Source organism: Phoca vitulina, unplaced genomic scaffold, assembly GCF_004348235.1.
Source record: "Phoca vitulina isolate PV1807 unplaced genomic scaffold, GSC_HSeal_1.0 scaffold19, whole genome shotgun sequence".
In the NCBI taxonomy this organism is placed as follows: domain Eukaryota; kingdom Metazoa; phylum Chordata; class Mammalia; order Carnivora; family Phocidae; genus Phoca; species Phoca vitulina.
The window spans coordinates 26,939,587-26,965,603 of NW_022589722.1; the positions used below are offsets into that span (position 1 = coordinate 26,939,587).

The window sequence follows — 26,017 nt, forward strand, 5'->3', positions numbered from 1 at the left end:
TGTTATGGGTATTACCTTACATAATCACTATATTACATATTAAACCCAGCATGACATATACTTGCACAATTATGCTGTGAATGATACAGTAGTGATGAAGCCAGTGAAAAATGACTATCTTTAGCCCAAAAAGAGTATGGGGGGCGGGCAAGTGAAAACAAGTAGAAAGCACACGAAGAGATGGGTATTTTCTGACCAGGAAGGTCACTCTAAACACAGAAATATAAAAAGAAAAGTATTCCCTTATTTCCCCTATGTGGAAATAATGCAAACATTTATTTTCTATATCAGACAAGAACACAGCTAAGTAATCCAATTCTACTGCAGCATTATAAAAATCATCCCTTCACCACAGTGTAAGATTTAAATGCATCTGCACAAGGGTGCACACTATATAAAAGGAGTAAGGTTGCTGCTGCCCTGCCAAGCACTTCCGGTCCCTACCCAGGTCCTACTGCAATACTGGTGGTCCCAATGGTTTTATCCAAATAAATTGTGTTTAAAAAATAAAGCATTTAAGAAGACAAGTCAAAATGCCTCAGAAACCATATCTCCAACTCAAACTTCATCTATTTAAATGTTATATTTGCCTCCCACTAATAAACCTTTATTTCACTCAAACTGAGCAATAAATCTTCCACACTGAAGTATCTTCCTTGCCCAATTAATCCAAAGGAAAAAAACTGAAATGATTAGTAAAGAAAAATGTAGGGACTAACACACCCTTTTAATATGTTTTTAAATATTTTTAAGGTTTAAAAGTGTTTAAAGTTTGTAGTTCCTAGTAGGAAAACATTATCTGAATGACTACCCTAATGGCAAACCACTATAGAATGTTTCAGTTGCATGTGGGGCAGAGGGGTAGGGATTCTCTTCACAGCACCCCAGCTTTCTTCATGAGAAGGTCAGAGGTACACTGGTTTGTATTATTGCGACATCCATTAGGTGATCGTTGCTTTTCCTTCAGCAAGGGCTTTATTTGTCAGAAGGGCATTATTATGCTTGACCTCCAAATTTGGCTGACAATTTACTGATGAGATTCATAACCTTTGGATTGCTCTGATATTTTGACATATTTGCTGGGTTCTGGGCCACATCCTGGAAGGCCACCATAACTTCTGGATCCTGCAAAGAAAGGTGGTGGGTTTTTTTTAGTATTTGAAAGAGTTCTGTGGTTTAACAAGTTTATGAGTCGAAATCCTAGGTGTTTGTTTAGACTGACGATTTTGTCACAGCCAAGTTAAATGGGGTCTGGACAAGTCCCTGAAGTATAAATATTACTAACGTGCACTTCAAAGTCAAATGCCAATTATGTCACTTTAACTAGATAATGAAAAAAAGCATACACAATTTTGACAAAAAGGACAACTGAATCACAAAATTCTACTCCTGAAACTAATATTATACTATATGTTAACTAACTAGAATTTAAATAAAAACTTGGAACATAAAAAAAGAAAAGGACAACTGGATATAATCAAACTATTACAGAGTATTTCCTATAAACCAATTTTTAATAACTTAAGCTACTCATTCTGGAAAAAAAAATGGTCTAACTGCATCATTAGCTATTTGGTAATTCAGATAAGTAAAACATAGCTAACAGAGTAACCTTTGTCTCTACAAAGAATTAATGAAAGAAATGCCTTAGTGATACAAAGCCCAACTTTGTTCTTCCAAGTCTTACCTGCATGGCTGCGAGAACCTCTGGATCACTAAGAATTTCATTGAGCCCAGGCATTCCTGCCATTCCAGGCATCCCCCCTGCCATTCCAGGCATTCCTCCAGGAAAATTACCAGGCATTCCCCCAGGAAAGCCACCTGCAAGAATAAATGAAATAACTGCTTAGACACCAACCATATTCTCAAGTAGTCTGATAGTAGACTATTTCCTTCTGATGAAAATCACACACACACACTCACACGTGCATATGCAAAGAACAAGGGGGCTATTAAACACAAAGCAATCTAAACATTCTAACAGGATGTAACAGGACATAATTTTATCTTCAAATTTTTTCCTAAAAAATAAGGCTGTAAATCAACTTTGCTACATTCTGCATTTATTTTTTCCTAATAATAAAACTGTTAAAAAAAGAAAACTAAGCTTACCCTTAAAGAGAAAGCTAACAATCTCTTGGAATTACAAAATTAAAAAGTCTAATAAATCATCTTGGTCATCATATTTTCTCATTCTCTAGCATTATTTGTTTCAATTTAAAGTTCTAATTTAGAAACACTTAAAATACATCATAATCAATTCACAGTCTCTTAGAAAAGTACAATGCTCAGACCTCACTAAATGTTAGCTATTATAAAAAAGTATATTGCTCAAAGTGTGAGGAAAATAATATACTATATTTCTACTAACATACAATTTTTAAAGGAGAATGAAAATTTCTAGAGGTTTACATTCTAAAGGCTTTTCGATATTTCCAGGGACTAATAGTACTAAATATAATAGACATATTTGAGCCCCCAAATCAGAATATTCTCCAATTATTTACAATCCTAATAGTTTTAAATTTTCTTTAAAAATACCTGGGAAAGAGCCATACTGAGCTCCTGATTGTCGTCTGGCTTCTTCCTCCTTTAATACAAAGAAATAAAGAAATCATATAGTGGTGGTGCTGGTGGGGAGTCTACTGTCCACCCGTACCCTACCCATGCAAAACCATGAAAAAAATTGTAAAATCAGCTAGTCAGAGGACTTAAGAGAATGACGAGTTTCAAATGGCAATACTGAACTAAAAGACACACACCCCAAATCCCCTTTCAAAATTTTCCAGTTAGGTTGTCAATGAGCATTACTTTTGGTAATGATGTCAAGTAGTGTTTTACTTCTACTTGGGGCAGGAAAAAAAACAACACATGGAAAGCAATATACAGTACTGATGTCTGTCTATGCTTATGCAAAGTATAAATTTTTTTTTTTTAATTTTATTTATTTGAGAGAGAAACAGCATGAGAGGGGAGAGGGTCAGAGGGTGAAGCAGGCTCCCCGTGCCTAGCTGGGAGCCCAACGTGGGACTCAATTCCAGGATCATGACCTGAGGCGAAAGCAGTTGCCCGGGGCGCCTGGGTGGCTCAGTCGTTAAGCGTCTGCCTTCGGCTCAGGTCATGATCCCAGGGTCCTGGGATCGAGCCCCACATCGGGCTCCCTGCTCAGCGGGAAGCCTGCTTCTCCCTCTCCCACTCCCCCTGCTTGTGTTCCCTCTCTCGCTGTCTCTCTCTGTCAAATAAATAAAATCTTTAAAAAAAAAAAAAAGAAAGCAGTTGCCCAACCGAGCCACCCAGGTGCCCCGCAAAGTATAAATTCTTAACGATGTTAGAACTCCAAAATGAAAGCACATGGTTAGATTACGAAGACTGCCAATAACTTCTGTTTCCCAAGTTCATCTTTTCCATACTTTCTCTACATAACTTAACAAATACAACCGGGGTTTACCAATTTGTTATTCAGCAAACAAAGTAAAAGAAAATAAATTTCCCTCATAACCAGTTATAAAGTCATCAAGGATATATAAATGTAAAAATCATTTTTGAATACAGTAACTATAATCCTAAAAACCAAGCATGATGCTTTAAAAGCATTTAATATTAACTTTATTAAATCTTACTAAATTCATTCAATATAATTATAGTTTTATTAATTTTAAGTATTAATATTTAATATTAAATGACAAAGTTACGAAGTAATGCTATACAATTATAATATAGCTTTATGTCCTTTTACTTCAACAATATTGGAAATAACTAAATGAAAACTGATAGCATCAAAATGCAAAAAGCTAATATAGAAAAAAACGAGAAATCTTAAGAACAGCAACAATATTGTAGATGAATTATGAATAACTTTTTTCTAAATTTTATGACTTTGTGACTAAAAATAAAGAATAGCTAGAGTCTATTTTAAATAGCTATGAATCCACTATTCGAACAAGAGGAATCATAAAACAACAAATCAGGGCAAGCAACCACAAGGAAACAAGTAATACTGACAAGTTCTAATTACCTGACCAAAAAAACTCCCAATTTTAGGAGGACACAAACAGGTGATATATAAGCTCGCTTAGGAATTTAAGAAAAAAAAATATCCCTACAAATTGGAGATAATGAAGGGAAAGAAACTCTTTTTTTTTTTTTTTAAAGATTTTTTATTTATTTATTTGAGAGAGAGAGAATGAGACACAGAGAACACGAGAGGGAAGAGGGTCAGAGGGAGAAGCAGACCCCCAGCTGAGCAGGGAGCCCGATGTGGGACTCGATCCCAGGACTCCAGGATCATGACCCGAGCCGAAGGCAGTCTCTTAACCAACTGAGCCACCCAGGCGCCCGGGAAAGAAACTCTTTTAAGCAGTATCATTACCCTACAGAACGAGGCCAGCATTAAGAAAGAGCCAGGAATTAGAATGATATCCTCAAACTCTAATCTATTTTATTTCCCTTTAATGGTTTAGCTACAGAAACTTTACCCTCTGGGCTCTCTCATGTTCTTCCCGAGCCTTCTTAACCCTTTCTATTCTTTCTTTGATCTCTCGCTCTTCACGTTTTCGCTCATACTTTCTCCGATGTTCAGCAATTTTCTGGGCCTAGGGGAAAAAAAGCCACAGAAAAAATGTTTTCTTTAAAAGCTGAATAAGGGCAACCCAAATCACCAGTTTTGTTAAAGAATCATTTTTCTTTGTGGAGAGGTGTTAAATTCAACAAACAGTTCTGAATAATGACAGATTTACCTTATAGAAAAAGACCTTACATAACTCACACTTTAACAAGTCCACTGTGAAATAAAGAAAAGAGGCTGAGAAGTGAAGTTAGAAGTGTTACAAATTTCAAAAAAGTAACTAGTACAAGGATGACAAGTTTTCAAATTGCACAATTCTTGCCTGATACTGGCCAAGGGAAGGTAGAGATTGGGAACGCACACACCAGTTATTTGCCAGTCTAACCACACTGAAGTTTTCTCATCCATAAAATGAGGGGGGCGGGGAAGAGAAATACTTAAGTCTTATAGAATGCTATGAACATTAAGAGAAAATATATGTTCCAGACACTAGCACATAGCCTGGGCCAAATATTTGGAATCTATTATTCAGAAAATAGAGTAAGTGTAAGAGAGTGATACTCAATTGTTACTTCAGCTTGTTTATCATTATTTTTTAAGAATCTCATGTTCTAGACTCTCTCACCATAACCTTGGAGTTAGCCCTGTTATGAGAGAAAAAAATCAAAAAGTCTCTGACTATAGATAAGTTAAATTCAATAAAATTTCCTTATAACCTTTGGGAATAAATTCTTGGTAATGCAACATCCCACAAAGCTGAGGAATTTACCATGTAAATAATGCATTAAAATTATTTTAACAATTACCTTAAAAAATATTCTGGCTTTTGGAGTCAGTATTATAATTTTTAAAAGGATGAAACTTGCTAACTTCCACAAGGCCCTCATGCTTTATACAGTGGCTGCATATACCTACGATAAACAAGGACAGACCACACACAACCTCGGGTCACATTTTATAGATTTTCTATTTCTTTCCTTGCTGTGAACTTGATGCCCCCTTTTCCATTTCTAACTTTCTGGTTATAACTCTACTGTAGGCTTGCAAACAACAAAGTAACAGAGCTTGCTGTAATGCAGCATGACAAATAAAGGCATGACAAACTATTGACATTTCCTGAGTTGAACACCAACATCAGTAATTACAGATGGAAATATCCAAACGTTTCTTTCTTTGTATCTGTTTTCCAGGTAAATTACTGTCAGGGGCTAAGTACTAGAGCCACAGAGCATCACAGTGATGACATTCCCTCTCCCTACTTGAACATACCCTCGGTTGAACTTCTTTCAGCATTGCGCTAGCATCTTCATCGTAATCCAGTTTACAAGCAAGGGCAAGATCATGTGCTGCTTCTTCCCAATGGCCCAGAAGTCTGAAACAGATTAAATTCATTTTAGGGGCCTTTTATACATATCCACTAATGTGGTGGTGTCTTTCTTCCTTATTAAAAAAAGGGAGTGTTACAGAAGAGGTTTAAAGTTAAATATCTGAACTATAAATTTTCATGAACCAATTGAATTAGTATGTTCTACTCTATAAAAACATGGGAGTTTAATTTCCTCCTTGGCAACTATAAAGCTGTTTTCTAAAAACTGTTTAAAAACTTTAAAAAATTACTTTTTTAATTCAAAATATAAAATTTTTAAAAATTATGTAGAACTACAATTTTCAAGCTCATTCAACAATTTCAACTCCTTAAAAACAGGATTAACATAATGTACACTTAGCATGCTAGAAGGTGGAAGAGAAAACAATACATGTGTGCACATTTTATTGAAAGAAGAGAAACGATAAATCAGAAACTAAAGGTTGGTGGAAGAAGATAAGAATGGAGTAGAGGGGATAGCAATGGAAATTAGACTTCTCTGGGTATACGTGTCAACTCAGTTTTGACTCTTTAAACATGCAAATGTTCTACATACGTAAAGAAGAAAATTAAACCAGAAAAGACAGAAATAAAGCAATCCCTAAACTTGAATACAAACAGGAAAAAAAGGACAAAAAACGCTGTTTACCACACTGAGCACACAGCATATAGAAAAAAAGGTAACCTATACATATACATACATATATAGACTTACCTATTTATTGAGAGAGAGTGCACGTGGGAGAGCAGGGGGAAGGGCAGAGGGCGAGAGAGAGAGAGAATCCCAAGCAGACTCCACAGGGCTCAATCCCATGACTGTGAAATCATGACTGAGCCGAAATCAAGACTCGGGAACGCTTGGAACGCCTGCGTGGCTCAGTCAGTTGAGTGTCTGCCTTCAGCTCGGGTCATGATCCCAGGGTCCTGGGACTGAGCCCCACATCGGGCTCCCTGCTCAGGGGGGAGTCTGCTTCTCCCTCTGCCTGCCGCTTCTCCTAGCCTGTTCTCTCTCTCTGACAAATAAAGAAAAATCTTAAAAAAAAAGAAAAAGAAAAAGAAATAAAGACTTGGGACGTTTAACTGACTGAGCCACCCAGGCACCCCAAAAGTCACATTAACTTTTAAAACAGTATTTTGACTGTGTATCTTAAGTGGGATATATTCTAAGGATAAAAGCTGCAACAAACATGAAAACATTCAACTTTACTTAGAATATTATTGTGATAGGATTGTAGAACAATTTTATGTTATCACAGAGTAACACAAGTAAATATATTATGGATAGGGTGCCTGGGTGGCTCAGTTGGTTAAGCATCTGCCTTCGGCTCGGGTCGTGATCGCAGGGTCCTGGGATCGAGCCCCGCGTCGGGCTCCCTGCTCAGCGGGAAGCCTGCTTCTACCTCTCCCACTCCCCCTGCTTGTTTCCCTCTCTCGCTGTCTCTCTCTCTGTCAAATAAATTGTAAATAAAATCTTTTAAAAAAAAAAATATGCATAAAGATTTTGAGTCTAGGAGAATAGTGTTAAAAATGCAAAACAAAAGGGAAAATGTTAATATTGAATTTTTTGAAAATATCAGTATAAGCTCAAGATTCCGTAACTTTTCCCCTTAAAATAATTATTTAAAAAATGTTTTTTTCTGAGGCACCTGGGTGGCTCAGTCAGTTAAGCTCTGCCTTTGGCTCAGGTCATGATCCTAGGGTCCTAAGATGGAGCCCTATGTCAGGCTCCCCACTCAGCGGGGAGTCTGCTTCTCCCTCTCCCTCTGCCCTACAGCCCCTGCTCATGCTTGCTCACTTTCTCTCTCAATAAAATCTTTAAAAAAAATAAAAAATGTCTTTTCTAACTCTGTTCATTGAAATGACAGAAGTAATGATATTCCACAGGCAACAAACACACTTAGTGGTCAAACTTTAGTTTCTGTAAATATAATGCTCACAAAAATGAACCCTGGTTTCTTTGAGAAATGGTTAATTCTGAGTCTGGGACAATCAAAACACAAGATGAGCTCATGCTATCTTTTACCAGAAGGCTAATTAATTAATTAAAAAAACAACAACAACAAAAGAAATGCTCAAAGACTACTGGGGTCACACATCAATGCTCATGAGCTTTATGACCCCCAGAGCATTACTATATCTTATGCTAATCTTTCACCTCTATCTTTGACTTGTGACTTCATAATCACTAAAGCTCCTTTTTTTGAGTGACCTAATACAGTTATCCCAAGCATATCCATCTTCATTTCCACCCGTACTTGGAGTATAGCACCTTTCCAATCCATGTAACATGTGAGTGTCATTGGACAGCTCATCCTCAAGTTACCAACACCCACTTGTAACATTAAGTTTCACTTCCAGGAATGATGACTAACCTAAGATATATTCACCTCTTTATTGTCTCCTTTTTCTGATTTTTCAGGTGACTTAGCAGCAACTCAAGTAGTTTGAAAATAAAGAATTCCTTCTTCTGTACTACACTAGTTTAATGTTAGGTTACACACAAAAAAAATCTAAAACTAAGAGAAAATTTGTAAGGTTATGCTCTTTTTAGAAATAATTTTGATCCTTACCTTAAATTTGGCTATATGTGGTCAAAAGCTGTTAAATAGTGGTTTTCTTTGAAGGAATAAAAAGAATTTTTATTTTCTTATTTGTATTTTCTTATTTGTTCCTTATACTCTCTCAATTCTTCATATTAAGCACATATTACTTTGAAATTAAATCCTTAAGCAATTTCATTTTTTTCAAAGCATATTAAAACATCAGATTTAAAATTCAGAAGTTCTGAAAATAATGAAATTCTGTTGTTTACCTGTGTGCTTTCCCTCGCCACTTATAAGGCTGAGCTGAATCAGGATTTATTTCAATAGCTCTGTCACAGTCTCGAATGGCAGCATTTGGCTTCTGCAATTTGATGAAGACACTAAAAAAATAAGTGTGATATTAAAAAGTATTCATTTCAAACAGTAACACCTTTGGGATCACCACAGAAGCAATTCTATTTAAATAAATGAGCAGAAATTCTTCACTAGGGGATTCTTTTTTGTTTACAGTTCTCACCTGGCTCTCTTGGCATACAGAATGGCCAAGCGAGGATTCAGTTTGATGGCATCTGTGAACAAGTCAATGGCTTTCTGTAGTTCACCTGAAGTAAAACAAGTTGAGAAATAAAGAATAAAAAATAAAAAATATTAACAAAAATTGTTGATCCTTTATCCTATTAATCTTCCACATTCTTCTTTTAGTCCAATAAAAAAAAGACTAATTTCTAAATTAATATACAAAAACGGCTCTTCAGGGATGCCTGGTTGGCTCAGTCGGTTAAGCATCTGACTCTTGATTTCGGCTCAGGTCATGATCTCAGGGTTGTGAGATCGAGCCCTCCGCCAGGCTCCACACTTAGCTCGGAGTCTATTTGAGATTCTCTCTCTTCCTCTCCCTCAGCCCCTCCCCCCACTCACTCCCTAAATAAATAAATCTTAAAAAAAACAAAAAACAAAAACGGCTCTTCAAAGCAAGTCTTACCACACCTATACGATAAATCACTCAAAATAGCAACAATTTTTGGATACATAATTCCCTAACAGTAGAATACCACATTCTTAGAACTCATGATTTTTTTAGTTAAGAAAAAAAAAAGGATAAGGTAAAGGATAATCAATTTTAGTCCATTAATTCTCTTTTATCCATTAAGTTAAAAGGATAAAATTAAACTTATAAAGGAAAAAATACTCATACTAAATTTACAGGGTTGATTAAAAAAATTATTATTTGAATTCACAGGAATGGTTAAGATTCAAGAAAACTAGAATTCGTAAGAAGCCCATAACCCCCATTTTAAATTCATTCATTGTATTCTATTCTCACAGTTAGCTTCTTTGTGTATTAGTGCCTTCAGTGAAGTCACTGAACAAATTAAGCATACTATACAATTAGAATAGTTCTTTGCAAAGGGGCGCCTGGGTGGCTCAGTCATTAAGCATCTGCCTTCAGCTCAGGTCATGATCCCAGGGTCCTGGGATCGAGCCCCGCATCGGGCTCCCTGCTCAGCGGGGAGCCTGCTTCTCCCTCTCCCACTCCCCCTGCTTGTGTTCCCTTCTCTCTCTGTGTCTCTGTCAAAATAAATAAATAAAATCTTAAAAAAAAAAAAAAAGAATAGTTCTTTGCATGAAATCTAATTCCTGGACACAGGAAACACGGTGAGGGAGGGGGAAGGACAACAAGACAAACAGAATTTTAAAGTAAATGTCACAGTTCACTTTGGAAAATACATTTACCCGGCTATAAATCTGTAAAGGACCTTAACAGAACTCATAAAACAATGCAGAAGAACGTTGAGTCTTATTAAGTACTACTACAGATGTTACAAATTATTGCACTTGGATGTCTAATAAGCAGTTCACACCTACCATGTTCAAAACTGAACTCTTAATTCCAATCCCATCTCTAAAATCTATTTCTCATCCTTATATTACCAAATAAATGGCTCTTCCATTCAATCTAGTTTAGAGGTCAGTAAACTTTTCTGGAAAGGGCCACATAAGAATTATTTTAGGCTTTGCAGACCATACCAATCGTAACCATTCAACTCTACTACTGTAGTGGGGAAGCCACAGACAACACACGAACAAATGGGTGTAACTATGTTCCATTACATTTATACAAAAACAGGAAGCTGTAATTTGGCTAACTCCTGATCTACCTCAACGCCCAAATCTTGGAGTCATTCTCAACTCCCCAATCTAAAACCTAAATCCTTTTAGCTCTACTTTCAAAATATACCTAGAATCTAACCACTCCTGGGGCGCCTGGGTGGCTCAGTCGGTTAAGCATCCGACTCTTGATTTCGGGTCAGGTCATGATCTCAGGGTCATAAGGTCGAGCCCCATGGTTGAGCTCCACGCTCAGCGGGGAGTCTGCTTGAGATTCTTTCTCCCCCTCTCCCTCGTGCGCCCCCCCAAATAAATCAATCTATATTAAAAAAAAAAGAACCTAGCCACTCCTCACCCCAGTCCTGACGTTTCCCCCCCAAGGACAGTTTGTTAGCACTGCATGAACTACTCACTTGATAGAGTTCACAGCTTCAACACTGCACCACTACATTCCTTTTGATGGTATCTTTGAAAAACTGTTTCTACCGGTTGTTATGATAAAAAAAAAAAAATAAAGAACTGCAGAAAAACAGATTGTGGAACAGGAAATGAGGGCGGCAGTGTCCAATATGACGCCAAGATTTGAGAAGTTGTTTAGTGCCCAACATATATACACATCTTACTAGAAAATAAATATGGTTATTTAAGAATAAGATTAAATATATTCTTTCAATTGTGTGTATTATTTTCCAATCACTTACTTGTTACAACACACTTACTAAATTGTTTGGACCTAACTACATTATCAATGAAACCCTTATGCCTTTCTTTTGGCTTAAAAGTTCTGTTAAAAAAAAAAAATCAAGACAGTAAGAGCACTATAAACAGAGAAAAGTCTGGGAACCTTTGCCCTAATCCAGGCCATGACTGTTAGCCACCTGGACTCAATTTCTTGCATTCCCTCTGTAGGATCATGAAAATGCACCCTAGATCTCCTGGGGTAGAACCTAACTGACTGGGAACCCCATGTTCTGTGCTCAAGGCTACACTTCATAAGCTGCTCCCACTTACTAAGTACAGCAAGGATACCAAGACCGGTCCATTATCGTGAGACATGTTAAATCCTCTAGCGGGCAACTCAGCTTGCTGTGACTTTTTAGAAACACACCAATAGTTGACGACTTCTCCTATACAGGGGGTAAAGACCTACATGACTGTCTAAATGACTTCCAGACTCCTCTGGCTCTCCCTGCTCCCCTATTTTTCCTTTCAGGCATTTTCTTAAGTATATCTCTAGCACATCAACTCATGTTTTGGCTGCTTCTGTAATGAACATACCCTTATTTGCCCTTAGAATTTGATCTACAGAAAATAGCAAAAATAATCCTTTTCAAAAGTAAATGCATCTCATGATGAAGCTTTCCTACACAAAAACAGAACAAAAACAAAAAACACCCCACAACACTACCACCTCAGTGGCTTCCCATCATCCTTAAGGTTAAAATTTTCAGTCCTTAGTATGGTCTACAAGTGATCTTGTACATCTACTACAGATCTTTAGTGATCTATCCTTCTCACCACCTTCCCACCATGTATCTCCTACTCTGAAGAGTTTCTCTGACCTCAGTTCTACCACTCTTACCCCTTCACTCACCACACTCCAGCTACAAGGCCTTTCTGCTATTCCCTGAATATGTATTCATCTCATATGCTCCCCCAGTTAGCCTCTGTACTTGTTCTTCCCTCTGTCTCAAAGGCTCTTCCCTCACATGGCTTGCACATTTCACTTCATCATATGCTTTTCTGACCACCCTTTGCAAAATAGAGCTTCCATCACTGACTATTCTTTTACTCAGCTCTGTTTTTCTTCATGCACTTATTACCACCTAATATTAAATTATGAATATGGTTTTGTTCCCAGTAATATATGAGGTCCATGAGGTAAAGAACTTGGGTCTGTTTTGTTTTTCTCACTGTATATCCAGCATCTAAACACTGCCTAGAGGTCTAAATAAATATACTAAACTGAAAAAAGCATAGTAATGTTACTAATAACGTGACAGCTAAAAATACTTACTAAGGTCTTACTTAAATTACGACTATTGACATTTTAGTAATACCAGGACCTTAATAATAACGATGCCAGATACTATTCTAGGCACATTACACATACTTATTCATTTATCCCTCATGACTCAATATACTAGGTAGGTACATTATCCTTATCTTACAAAGGAGGAAACAGGGGTGCCTGGGTGGCTCCGTCAGTTAAGCATCCAACTCTTGGTTTTGGCTCAGCTCATGATCTCAGGGTCTTGAGATCAAGCTCCTCACTCAGCGTGGAGTCCGCCTGAGATTCTCTCTCTCTCCCCCTCTCTGCCCCTCCCCCTGCTCACACACTCTCTCTCAAATAATAATAAAAATCTTTTTTAAAAATCATTAAAAAAAAGGAGGAGGAAACAGAAGCAGAGACAAAGAATAACTTCTCTAAGTTTATCTAGCTGGTAACTGCCAGAGCTGGGATTCAAACCCAGGCACTTTGGCTTCCAAAGTTCAGTATTTAATTATATTTCTGCCCCTCCAACCCCAGGTAGGGCCTGAATCTACAATCCCTGGCTTAGAATACTAATGTTTTATATCCCTCTAGGATATACTATAAAATTGCACTTATTCTAAAATTAGAACTAGGTTAGGGGCGCCTGGGTGGCACAGTCAATTAAGTGTCAACTCTTGATTTCGGTTCAGCTCATGATCTCAGGGTCCTAGGATCAAGGCCAGAGTCAGGCTCCATGCTCAGCGTGGAGTTCACTTGAGCTTCTCTCTCCCTCTGCCCCTCCTACTCATGCTGTTTCTCTCAAATAAGTTAATCAGTGATGTCTCTCTCTCAAATAAGTTAATCAATCTTTAATAAAATAAAATTAGAACGGGGTTAAATTTATACATGAACACAGCTTAGAAATAAATGTGGAAAAAAACAAGAACGTGACTTTTTAGATGGCGACAACAGCTTCATTTTCCTTAAAAATTGCTAAGCAATAAATAAAACAAATTTAAAAAATATAAGAATATGCCAAAATAAGTGACAAAAACAATTAGTTGATATTATGGCGCAGTGAGATCCTGCACAAGTCAAAACCCTTCTGATCCCTCAAATTATTCATTAACCTGTGAAATGGGAGTAGTATGAGATTTTAATAAAATAATGCACATATAATAAAACTGTCAGGTAGGTAGTAGGCACAAAATAAATGCTGGATAAACAGAAATCTTAGGTGGTAGTAAAATTAAAAGATAAGTATGGGAAAGGAATGGCCAGGAAGAGAAGTAGCTGGGATCAATTGATGGGTATGAATTAAAAGCTGAAATAGGTGAAGAAGAGCTTTAGAAAGAAGCAGCAGAGTACAAAAGTATAGGAAAATTCTAGAACAGCGAGGTCTGGCTGTAATGGAAGGTTAATATTCAAAAGAAGAGAACAAGGCTGGGAAGGCAATACATGGGATCAGACTCTAGCAGGTCTAACGCTATGATGAACATCTTCAAAAAGTATGCAAAAAGCTAGTCAGAGTTACAAGCAAGGGAATGTGTGAAAATAAAAAGCGGTTCTAAGAAAGAATAATCTAGAGGCAGTGAATAGAAAGCAATAAAGGAAATAGACATTTCAGATAGGCAAACTATTAAGGCCAATGCAATGGCATAAACATGTGATAATGACCTAAACGAAGAAGGTGGTAAGATTACAAAAAAAGAAAGCAAGTATTATTTGCCAACTGGAACAGCAATCAATACTGAACTTTCTAAAACTTTAGTCATCTTCTAAGTCTACGGATGAAGTCCAAATGCACATCAGCATTAGACAGCAGCAGCTCTCCCACAATGGCATTGTGTGACACACTACCACAAAGCTATGAAGGGGTCTGCATACTACCCAAGCTAAGAAATGATTTGTTCTCACAAATTTTAACTGATTAAATATTATGCTTACTATATTACCAGCATTCTCCCACTTTGAAAGGATCTTTTGAAGAGGGTCTAACACATAAAGATTAGAACAAGAACATTATGCCAACGGACATCATTTGTCAAGGGTGTTGCTATATACAAGATTAAGAGCCACTGTTCTAATACTACCAATTTTTTTGAAAAACATTCACCTTTATCTTAAAGCCTCTCCTCAGTGGACAAACACCAGGATTAGTCAGGAAAGGAGTCTTTCAATCACATCAGGATGTGTCCGTGCCCTGAGGCAAGGTAATTAATACCTGAGTGATTTCAGCCTCTTTTTCAAGGGGGGAATGGGTGGGTAGAGAACAAGACGATTTCTTCTCCAGCATAAGATACTTAATAAATATAAGTTCCCTTCCACTTTCCCACTATTTAACAGTTGCTGCAGGGAAAAAGAATATTCAGACTACCACAGAAATATAGCAAAGAGGGAAAAAAAAAATCACTCACCATCATTTAGGGCATCAATGGCAGCCACTTTTTTATCATTTGCCTGATCCATCATTTCCTCGGTTATCTAGGGGGAAATTGTAGGTCAACTTAGAAGTAACAGAGAAAGCAAAGAGAAGGAAGCAGCTTGGGCTTTCTTAGGGATGGGGTAGACACAACCCCCATTTTCATTCATTCTTCTCTAGTCTCCAGGGAGCAAGAGGATAACTATGGTAAGTGATTAGTAAGAAATTACACAGGATGAGCTTTAATCTTTCATATAAACAATATAAACAATAAATTTCACTCCCTACCCTTTACTTTAGACATGACCATTGCTTCCCTCCATCCCAACCAATCTTAGCAGGATGTTCCTGCTCCTGTCCCACCAACTCCTTTCTAGTTTTTCACAAATACTAAAACTCAATCTCCTCGTAAAGATGTAACTAAAGCTAGTTCCTGTTAGACTTAAATTTTAAGTGAAATGTCTCATTCTTTTGTTCCAACAAACATACTACTGAGTACCTATACTGTACAGAACACTGTACAAGATGCTGACAGTACAAAGATTAGTAACAAAAACTTACAGCAAACATCCCACCTAAACAGAAAGTTAAGATAGTTTAACAAAAGGCAAAAAGATCTACTCTATCACCAACCACTGTGTAAAATATTACTGGTGCTGGCTAATTCATTAAGAATATGATTTGACAGGTTTAAGAATTGAAAGGAAATACCAAGCTGTCTTCAAGTTTACCTAGAAAACTCAAGAATCACAGGCTATTAGAGCTACCAAAACAATTCAATAGTCCTCAGAAACACAGAAACAACATAAAAATCCAGAGTTCCTCCACATCAGCAAAAATCAGTTACAAAATAGGACAGAACAAGATACCATTCTAAGAACACGTAAGACTTTCGGGGGGGGCGGGGGCGCGCCTGAGTGGCTCAGTCGTTAAGCATCTGCCTTCGGCTGGGGTCATGATCCCAGGGTTCTGGGATTGAGCCCCTCGTCGGGCTCCCTGCTCGGTGGGAAGCCTGCTTCTCCCTCTCCCACTCCCCCTGCTTGTGTTCCCTCTCTCGCTGTCTCTGTCAAATAAATAAATAAAATCTTAAAAAAAAAAAAAAAGACTTTCAAAGGGGGAACAAAAGTAAAATTCTACGAAAGAACATAAAATGTATACTATGTTCATGGAAAGATTTTTTTGAATACTTCAACCTAACCCCAACTTACTCAATAAATTTGAAGTAATTCCAACAAAAATTTTAAAATCTTTTGAAAAGAAAAAGAAGAAAACAACAAAGACACACTTTCCCAGATAGTAAGACATCGTAACAAAGCCAAATTGGGAGAAAAAAAAAAAAAAAGACAACTTCAGTTTGTGGCAATATGTTACACATGATGCCCTGAGTAAGTGTAAAAGCCATCTTTGACCTAAGAATGTAGAAATCCTCAAAGAACAAGATTAAAAGAAGACTTGAAATCCAGTATGGGAGCCGAATGCTCCATCTGCTTTCACCCTTTCAGGTGTCAAACCTGGTGACCTCGCAATTGTTTTCAAATGTAGTGCAGGACACATGAAAGAAAGTCTAGAAGGGAATGCATGTTGTCTAATCGACACCCTCCAATAAATCTGGAATCCCCAATGCCTATACCTGCAAGCATAATAGCAAACCAAAAATAAACCTGTCCCAAAGAAAGGTATAGCCAAGTAGCAAAAAGAAAAAAAAAAAATTCCCCTGTAAACTCATAATGATAAGCGAGGCTTTCCAGTGGAATTCCCATTACTTGTATAGTTACACAAACAACAAAAAAAACCAAGCTGAGAATTTAAAGTGGTCCTTGACTTGGTAGCTCCAACTCAAGAGTCTCGATGTAAGCAAACACTTTCCTCTTTGGAGGAATACACCTTCTACTCAGGCCTCAAAAACTTTTCCAGGTGAGATATCAAAGAACTCATGGTCAAAATTCCAACACACACACATACACATGCGCGCAGTCAAAATACACACAGACACACATACACATACCATCCACAAGTAAACAAGGTACCTCCCTCAATGAGCAAGAGTCAGGAAAAATAAAAGAATAAAACCAGGAAGAGTTCGACAAAGTTTATAATATGTTTAAAAGAATAAAGGCAAGTTCTGAAAAAGAGACTTATAAATAACCCAGTATACTTTAAAATGAATCAAAGCCAAGACATAAAGATGAAAAACATAAGCATTCAAATTCAAACATTAACAGCCAAATGACTGAAAGCATACATAATTCGGTAGTGACAAAGAAACAGAATTTAAGGGGCGCCTGGCTGGCTCAGTTAAGCGTCTGCCTTCGGCTCAGGTCATGATCCCAGGATCCTAAGATGGAACCCCTCATCGGGCTCTCTGCTCTGCGGGGAGCCTGCTTCTCCCTCTCCCACTCCGCCTGCTTGTGTTCCCTCTCTCACTGTCTCTCTGTCAATTAAATAAATAAAATCTTTAAAAAAAATAAAAAGAAAGAAACAGAATTTAATAGTGAAAAAAATCTAATACATATCTAACTAGGACTCCAGAATGACAGTAGAGAGAATGGGGAAGAGGAAATATTTGAAAGATACTAGATGAAAATGTTCCAGAGGTAAAGAAAGTTAACCCTAGAATTTAAAATGCCCAATATATCCCAAGTAGCACAAATACAGTGTTATAAGCCTAGACAAGTCAAAGTGATACAGCATCATCAATACATAATTTTTAAAAATTCCTTTCACAAACAGTGACAAAAAGTACCTATATTTGTTCTTAAAGATGCACATGACCTTTATGGAGAAAATGCTAATAAATTATCTAAAAACATCAGAAAAGACCTAAAAATTAGACAGATATATATATTCATGGGTAGTTAATCACAACAGTGAGCTGTATCCTCTCCCTAACTTGATTTTAAATTTAATGCACTTCTAACTGAGGGCGGAGAGAATTGATACTATTCTAAAATTTATATGGAAAAACAAAGGCCAACAAAGCAGCCAAAATACTCTTAAATTGTTGGGAGTCCCCCTATCAGATAACAAGACTTAATATAAAACCAAGTAAGACAATGTGTTATAAGCACATGGAAAAAAATTAGACAAGGAGAACACAACACCAGAACTGACCCACACATATATGGAAACAGTGTATTTTGGCATTGGTGAGGAAAGGAATTCTTTAATAGTGCTGCCAGGTAGACTAAAGGTGAAAAGGTTAACACACAAAATTTTCATAATGAAAAAATGATTTATTACAGCACTTATAACCTTGAAATAAAGCGTAATATATAAAAGAATAATCTATTTAACTGTACTAAAACTGTTTATTAAGACAACATAAAGTGAAGACAAGCCACAAACTTAGCAGAAAATATGTGAAGTACATATAAATGACAAATTGTTAGTCTCTAGAACATAAAATGAACTATAAATCAGTGAGAAAAAAGACGACCCAGAAGAAAAATGGGAAAAGTCACAATAGGACTTCACAAATACCTGTGAAGGACCAATAAACATCAGAATATGCTCAACTTTATTAGAAATTGGAAAAACGCAAATTAAAAGCCAGAAGGGCGTACCATTTCACACAATAAGCCTGGCAAAGATGAAATCTGATAGTATCAAGTGTTGGTGAGGACATGGACCAAGCTTCTAAACCACTACTACGCTGTTTCAGTGTTTCTCAAGCCTTTGTTCACTATCAACCCCCAAAGAGCCATTTGAGACATTTTTTATACTCCCCCATTCCATTTTAACACCACACAGATACATTGCATATATGTTATGAACCTCTGGAAGACCACTGACCACTGTAATATCTAAGTTTTTTTGCAAGCCCTCTCCCAAGAACCAATTCTTACTACCTTAAGGGTAAAACTGTACCCAATGTGACAAAACCATTTTGGAAAACAATGGGATATTAGATATCCCATTAATAAGCAATTTCATTTCTAAATATAAATGTTAGGCAAACTCTGTAGTCTAAAGAGTGGTCAAAACAGATGCAAACTGAAAAAGCAGGTAAACAGAAAGTAACAGAGTATGATTGAAAGTAACGGGTACTGGGGCGCCTGGGTGGCTCAGTCGTTAAGCGTCTGCCTTTGGTTGGGGTCGTGATTCCAGGGTCCTGGGATCGAGCCCCGCATCGGGCTCCCTGCCCCGCGGGAACCTTGCTTCTCCCTCTCCCACTCCCCCTGCTTGTGTTCCGTCTCTCACTGTCTCTCTCTGTCAAATAAATAAATAAAATCTTTAAAAAAAAAAAAAGAAAAAAGAAAATAACGGGTATTTTCACAAATATTTTAAGTAGTAAAATAAAATTGCTTTCCTAAATACCTTAAGTCAGAGAAAGATTTAGTATGTTCTTTTCCTGGCAGAATTATGTCATAAAATCATTGCAATAGGTGGGACCTTCACATTCCTTACAACAAGCAGAAAATAAGCCACTGAACTTACCTCTACATTTTCATCTCCCATTTCTTGAGGGGCATCAGTATCTGGTTCAATCACACCTTCATTGTCAATTTCTGCCAAAATTAAGAAAATGACCATAAGACCTGTGCTGTCCCATACAGCAGCCACTAGTTGCATAAGACTCTTAAAAACTAATGAACTATGGCCACTCCAACTGATAACCTAATTATTTTACTTTATGTTAATTTATTTAAACTGATGCACTGTAAAATATTTCCCCATTAAATACTACTTTATTCTTTTGTAAACATTATATTTCAACGGTTGCATCATCTAGGATATTTATCACTGTTTTGTAGTGGGAATGTTGGCAAGTGCAGTTTCTAGTACTACACAGAGACACCACTGATTTAGTCAGTGTCAGCAAAATGATTCAAATATTTTATTCTACACATCAATGTAATGTTTTCAAAAATATTTTATGCAGATAGCACAAGTTAGAGTGATGATGTAAATCGTAATAAATTTTTTTTTTACAGATAAATTTTAGGATAAAGCACAATGCTGAGGCAGACTCTAAATCAAAAGCTAGCACTATAACCAAAACAGCAAAGAAAGAAACTAGAAAGAGATATAAGTCATAAATTTCAGGACAGACAACTGTAACTTGCTACAGTAAAGGAAAACATAATAACTGTTCAATATAAAAAAACTTTTCAAGATAATAGATAAAATATTAAGAGACATTTTTAGCAAACAGAGTGAATTTAATGTTTAACGCTGACAGTAAAAAAGAATGAAACTGAGGGGCAGCCGGCTGGCCCAGTCAGAAGAGCATGTGACTCCTGATCTCAGGGTTGTGAGTTCAAGACCCACATTGGGTATGGAGATTAAATAAATAAACTTAAAAAAAAAAAAAAAAAAAAAACAAACAAAAGAATGAAACTGAAATTAGCTACCTGAAATTCAAATTGTCGTCGAACAAAAAAATTTTCATCAACTTTTACTAGGAACTGAATTTGTACCTTTGTCTAACTATAAAACAGCTTAATTCATATACAAAAAAGAAAATGCTTTTGGATGAAGAGATGGTAAGTCATTATCATAGTTATGGAAATTGTTGGGAAATAGTAAGACTGAAAAAGGTATTTTACAAAAAGTGAAAGATCATCAATTAAGCCCGCAAACAAGAAGTCCTTTCTAACAGTATCAAAGATCAATTGATTCAAAATTCGAAAAATTACATTTCTTTAGCTTTTAGACAGAGTCTATGAATTAAGAGACTGCCCATTTAATAACTGGGATATGTATTTATAGTCTCAAAGGACTTCCAAATTTAGGAAAAGATTTTTGTCAGTTTGCAGCCTAAAAAAACTCCCAAACAAAAAAAACAAAATTCATGGCGTATCATTTCTTCTAAAATGAACAAGTTTAATCAATGTGGGTGCAAGTAGTAACAGAATAATTTTCTGGTACTTGATTCAGTTATTGGAAAACTTTTACATATATTTACAACAACTTGGGTATGTTACCCAACTACAAATTTCATTAAGTCTGCATATACAGCAAATATTTCCACAAAAATATAACATCTAACATCTGCATTGAAATGTGCTGTAAGTATAAAATACACTCTGGATTTTGAAGACTTAGTATGAAAAAAAGGAAAAGATCTAATAATTTTTCCATATTGATTACACGTTGAAATGTTAATATTTTAGATAGTTTAGATATGTTAATTTCATCTGTTTAATTTTTAAATTTTTTAAACGTGGCTACCAGAAAATTTTAAGTTTCATATGTAGCTCAGCTACATTACATTTCTATTAGCCTTGATTTAGTCAATTTAGTAAAAATCGGCACAGGATCTCATCATGAGATTATCAAATACAAACTAACTACACAATCTCCTCACCTAGATCACTTTCCTCACTTGATGGTTCGTCTGTCTTTATGTTTTCCTCCGCCTTCTTACTATCTGTTTTTTCTTCCTAGCAAAGGGAAGGCAAACAATGCTTTCAGTATTTAGTAACACGCCCAATATATATACTAATTTATAAAAACATATATAAACTGTTCACATACATTGTATTTCAGTTGTTAATATACCCTTTCTTACACTGTTTTGGTAAACTTGCTTTAGTTTTGTTTTCATTTCTCTTTTTAAAGTAAGAATAGGTAAAATCCCTCCTCCAAACCTTTTAAACAAGTTTTAGAACTTAAAAAATGCTGGATTGTAGGAACCTAATACAAATGCATAACCCATACTTATGTTGCACCCTCAACAGGCACTGTGGTCCACAACTCTCCATAATCAACACATTACTATTTCTGCAAAATAAAGTCTGAGCATTCTTAGTGGGATACAAACTATAAATAGCCTCACATCTGTTCAGATTATGCTTTACTGCCAAACAAATACACTAAAAAATCTTTACATTTTCAAGGGTTTTGAGTTTGGAATTTCAAATATGAAACAATGGAACTGTAATACATAAATGATGAGAATTCAAAGAATTTCAAGGTACACATGATGAAAACCAAATTTCCTTCCCATCCTGTAAGTAACCAGTGTGGTTTCTGGGTATCCCATTAGATATTCTCAACGCATAGATAAGACAATTCTGCACTTTGACCTTTCCATTTCACAATGCTGTGTTTCATAAAAAATATATCACAACCAGCACACCCCCATCTATTCATTTAACTGTATTAGTATATATTATATAACCAGTGAATTAGGTTGCGACTTTTTATAATTCTTAAAAATTAGGTTCAAAACCCTACCTCATTACAAAATATATGTTGAGACCCTACCATGTGCAAGGTGTCAGATGCTTTAGCATGTAATTCCAAATCAGAATGTTTTCTTACAAAAATATTTTAGCAGAGACATAGATTAAATATAATTTTGTCTTCATAGATGTTTACCATATAGCAAAATATCCTGTCTAGGTATCCTATCAAAGTATCCTATCAGGAACTAGTAACTCTGACGAATGACTCCTCTAAAGTAACTACTTTTGGGGCTTTTAACTTCTCTCACTTCACTTGTTCAAAGATAGAACTTCTGATTTCATATCCAGATAGATAAACCTTGTTTAAGGTTCTAAAAAATAAAACAGTAAATTTTCTTAACAATTTAAGACTGCTAACCAGAAAACTTAGGGAGAAGCACATGGTTGGCTCAGGTCATGATTGCAGGGTTGGGAGATTCAGCCCCATGTAGGGCTCTATGCTCAGCTCGGTGTCTGCTTAAGATTCTCTCTCTCTGTTCCCCCACCCCTCGTGTTCTCTCTCTAAAAAAAGAAAGGAAGGGAAGAAGTAAACTTGGGGAAAAATATTTTAGGCATGAAAACACAAAATAGGACAAATAAGAATTCTGAAGGAAGCATTTTTTTTGAAGGAAGGAAGGGAGGGAAGAAGGAAAGGAAGAAAGGAAAAAACAGGAAAGAAAAAAAGAATGGGAAGGGTTTTTGGAGGAGGATCGGAAATTAAAATAAAAATGAAATTAAAATGAGTGCTGGACAGCTAGGAAGCTTGGCTTGGCGTTAACCCCCACCTCTGTCCATTGTTAGGGCTGGTTTCCTGCCCACTTTATTTTTTTTAAAAGACTTTATTTATTTAGTTGACAGAGACAGACACAGTGAGAAAGGGAACACAAGCAGGGGGAGTGGGAGAGGGAGAAGCAGGCTTCCTGCCGAGCAGGGAACCCAATGCGGGGCTCGATCCCAGGACCCTGGGATCATGACCTGAGGCGAAGGCAGACGCTTAGTGACTGAGCCACCCAGGCGCCCCTCCTGCCCACTTTAAAGGAGTGTAGTGGGCTCTTTTCTGCTTTCTTTCTCACGAACCACCCAAAGTCTTTTTTGTTCCCTCCACCCTGCTCTTCTCTTGAAGGAAGCATTCTTAAGGGTACACCCACCCCCATCTCTAAACATCAGCTACTGGTAAGCTCCTCCTAATCTTTTGGCATCTTTTTTTTTGGCAAATATGCTGACTCATACTCCAAAATAACCCTCAGGTGATATGGTAGAGAAACTTTGATTTGGACTATTTTTCATTTACTTCGCAAATTTTAATCAAGTACCTACCATGCATAAAACGCTGTGCTAGGTGCTAAAGATGCAATGATGATGAAGACTACGTAACGCACACAGTCACAGAGCTTACCACCCACAGGTCATGCATGTAACACACACAAGCTTTTGTTCTCAAACACAGTGAACATTCAACCCCAAATTCTCAGTGTTAAATGAGATTCCAGATACTCTATGTCCAAACAGAAATTTTACAAATATCTTATTTCCAAGTGATCCTGGGGAAATCAGGAATGGCAATTTGAGAACAGCACTTTAAAAACCTTACAGTACTTTATCACTAAACATACACACGAAATTCATAACTTACCTTGATATTGTCTTCTGATTTAGTTTTATGAGTGGCAGGTGGTATTTTACCCCCCATGCTTGAGGAAGATGAGAAAAAAGATATTTGTTTAGAAAACTAAAATTCACTGAGCAAAGCAACATTTACTTACACTGGAAAAAAAAGATATTTAGATGGTTACTTTCTCAAACCTTTAAGAGTAAACTCAATTAATTTGAATGCTTCAGTATTAGGTTTTTCAGCTTAAAATTTTTTTTTTTTTACTGGTTAATGAAAATCTAACCCTTTCCTTGCCTCAATAAGCCTAATAAACATTAATTATGTAGCTTCTCTGTGCCCATTCCCAAGGAAGAGGCAGAAAAACATGCAATAACAAAATCATTTGTACAAGTTAGAATTCAGTAGGTATACTGAATCCAAAACCTCAACTTTAGTAAGCGCTCACTTAAATTAAAATAATCAGTTTATGAAATAATTATGAAGTCATAGTATAATAATTCAAAATGTTTGTTTCCTCTGACTAGGACCTACAAAGACTCTTTCTGCTTATATTTCATATGCCCCTCACAATATATATTTTCTCCTTATCCCTTCTACAATCCACCCATTAATACTTCCCCTTGGCCTTGTAAGTCCTTTCCCAAACATTCCATGACAATACCATGAATTAAAAACAAATAACTTAAAAACAAGGAGTAAAAAAGACTATGAAGAATTAGTGCTATATGCTCCATTTGGGCCAGACCCTGAAGTATATGGGCCCCATGCAGCAGCAGTACAGCGACTAAAATGTTCAATGGATTAAGGGCACTCCTCCACGATAGTGAAAACTGGAAGTCACAAGGACTTAACTAAAATTTGCCTTAAAAAAAGAAAAAGAAAAAAAAAAGGCATTAACTTTTATGTAAAAAAGAGAGATATATTCACTTAGAAAACAAAGGAATCTACTTCAAAACACCCTTAGGTATTCTTTGTAACTAGAGTTATATCCATGTTTACATTCCTTTCAGGTAGATGGAATTTCTGGACACAAAGTATGTGTATGTTGGATTTAAATGGATACTGGTTTCCAAAAGGGAAATGGATTTGGTTCTTCAAGGTTCTTTTACCAATTTACGCTTGTATTAGCGGTGCATAAGAATTCCAATAATTTTTTTAAAAATCCAGTTGGTCCACACCTCGGCCAACATTTAGCTATTGTCCATCTTTTAAATATTTAGCCATTTTGATAGATGTATAGTAGTATCTCATGGTAGTTTAGTCCCTTCTCATTCATTTACTGGCCCTCTGAAGAGCCTTTTGTGTAAAGTTCAACTCTCATCCAGCTTTCTGTTAGATTATCCTGTAATACTTATCTGTAGGTATTCTTTGTATACTCTGCATACAAGCCTTCTGTCAGTTTTATGTGTTGCAAAGATCTTCTCCCACCCCGTGGCTTGCCTTTTCACTTACAAAATGAAGCCAACATGAAACAAAACTATAAATCTAAAACAGCAAATGCAATAACAGACAAAGTTTGGAATTTCTTGTTAAGCACCAATCAAGAAAAATGTGCACACTTTCCCCATTCAGTTTAATGTGACAGTTACAAAAAAATCTTTACTTACTCAGTACCCTTAATAAAGAAAAATGGTTCCCACATGAAAAAGAATTTTTTTAATTCTTAGTTTGTAATTCAGCAAAGTAAAATGATTTAATAAGAAACAGGCATATAAACAAAATTCTTTAAAATTCTGATCTACAGAAAAACTACTTTTCAAAAGAGTAATCAAATATTAGGGGTGCCTGGGTGGCTCAGTCGTTAAATGTCTGTCTTTGGCTCAGATCATGATCCCAGCGTTCTGGGATCAAGCCCCGCATAGCATCAGGCTCCCTGCTCAGCGGGAAGCCTGCTTCTCCTTCTCCCACTCCCCCTGCTTGTGTTCCCTCTCTCACTGTGTCTCTGTCAAATAAATAAATAAAATCTAAAAAAAAAAAAAAGTAATCAAACAATAGTTCTTTGCAGTTAAATTTTAATGAAAACACAGGGCTTCTTAAGCTGTGTTTTTCCTAAGTTTCAAAATGCAACTTTCAGGACACAGCCCTAACAGTCTAACTTATGTTAAAACTTTGGGAAGGGACAGTCTTACCAAGAAATGTATTATGCTAGGGGTGCCTGGGTGGCTTAGTCGGTTAAGCATCCAGTGTTTCAGCTCAGGTCGTGATCTCGGGGTTGTGGGATCAAACCCCCGGCTCTGCGCTGAGCTTGGAGTCT

At 36.5% G+C, this 26,017-nt stretch overlaps 1 protein-coding gene across 1 annotated transcript in view; it reads right to left on the reverse strand.

Moving 5' to 3' along the window:
• Positions 1 to 253: 253 nt before the first annotated feature.
• ST13 (ST13 Hsp70 interacting protein) overlaps positions 254 to 26,017 on the reverse strand; it is a 29,300-nt gene continuing 3,536 nt past the window's right edge. Inside the window, exons 2-12 of the mRNA XM_032416205.1 lie at positions 23,785 to 23,842; positions 21,290 to 21,365; positions 19,417 to 19,487; positions 14,975 to 15,041; positions 8,991 to 9,075; positions 8,743 to 8,853; positions 5,834 to 5,936; positions 4,476 to 4,592; positions 2,542 to 2,590; positions 1,688 to 1,821; positions 254 to 1,125 (exon numbers count right to left, since the gene is read on the reverse strand). Of these exons, the coding sequence (XP_032272096.1) occupies positions 997 to 1,125; positions 1,688 to 1,821; positions 2,542 to 2,590; positions 4,476 to 4,592; positions 5,834 to 5,936; positions 8,743 to 8,853; positions 8,991 to 9,075; positions 14,975 to 15,041; positions 19,417 to 19,487; positions 21,290 to 21,365; positions 23,785 to 23,842 (1,000 nt within the window). The 3' untranslated portion in view covers positions 254 to 996. The remainder of the gene's footprint in view (positions 1,126 to 1,687; positions 1,822 to 2,541; positions 2,591 to 4,475; positions 4,593 to 5,833; positions 5,937 to 8,742; positions 8,854 to 8,990; positions 9,076 to 14,974; positions 15,042 to 19,416; positions 19,488 to 21,289; positions 21,366 to 23,784; positions 23,843 to 26,017) is intronic.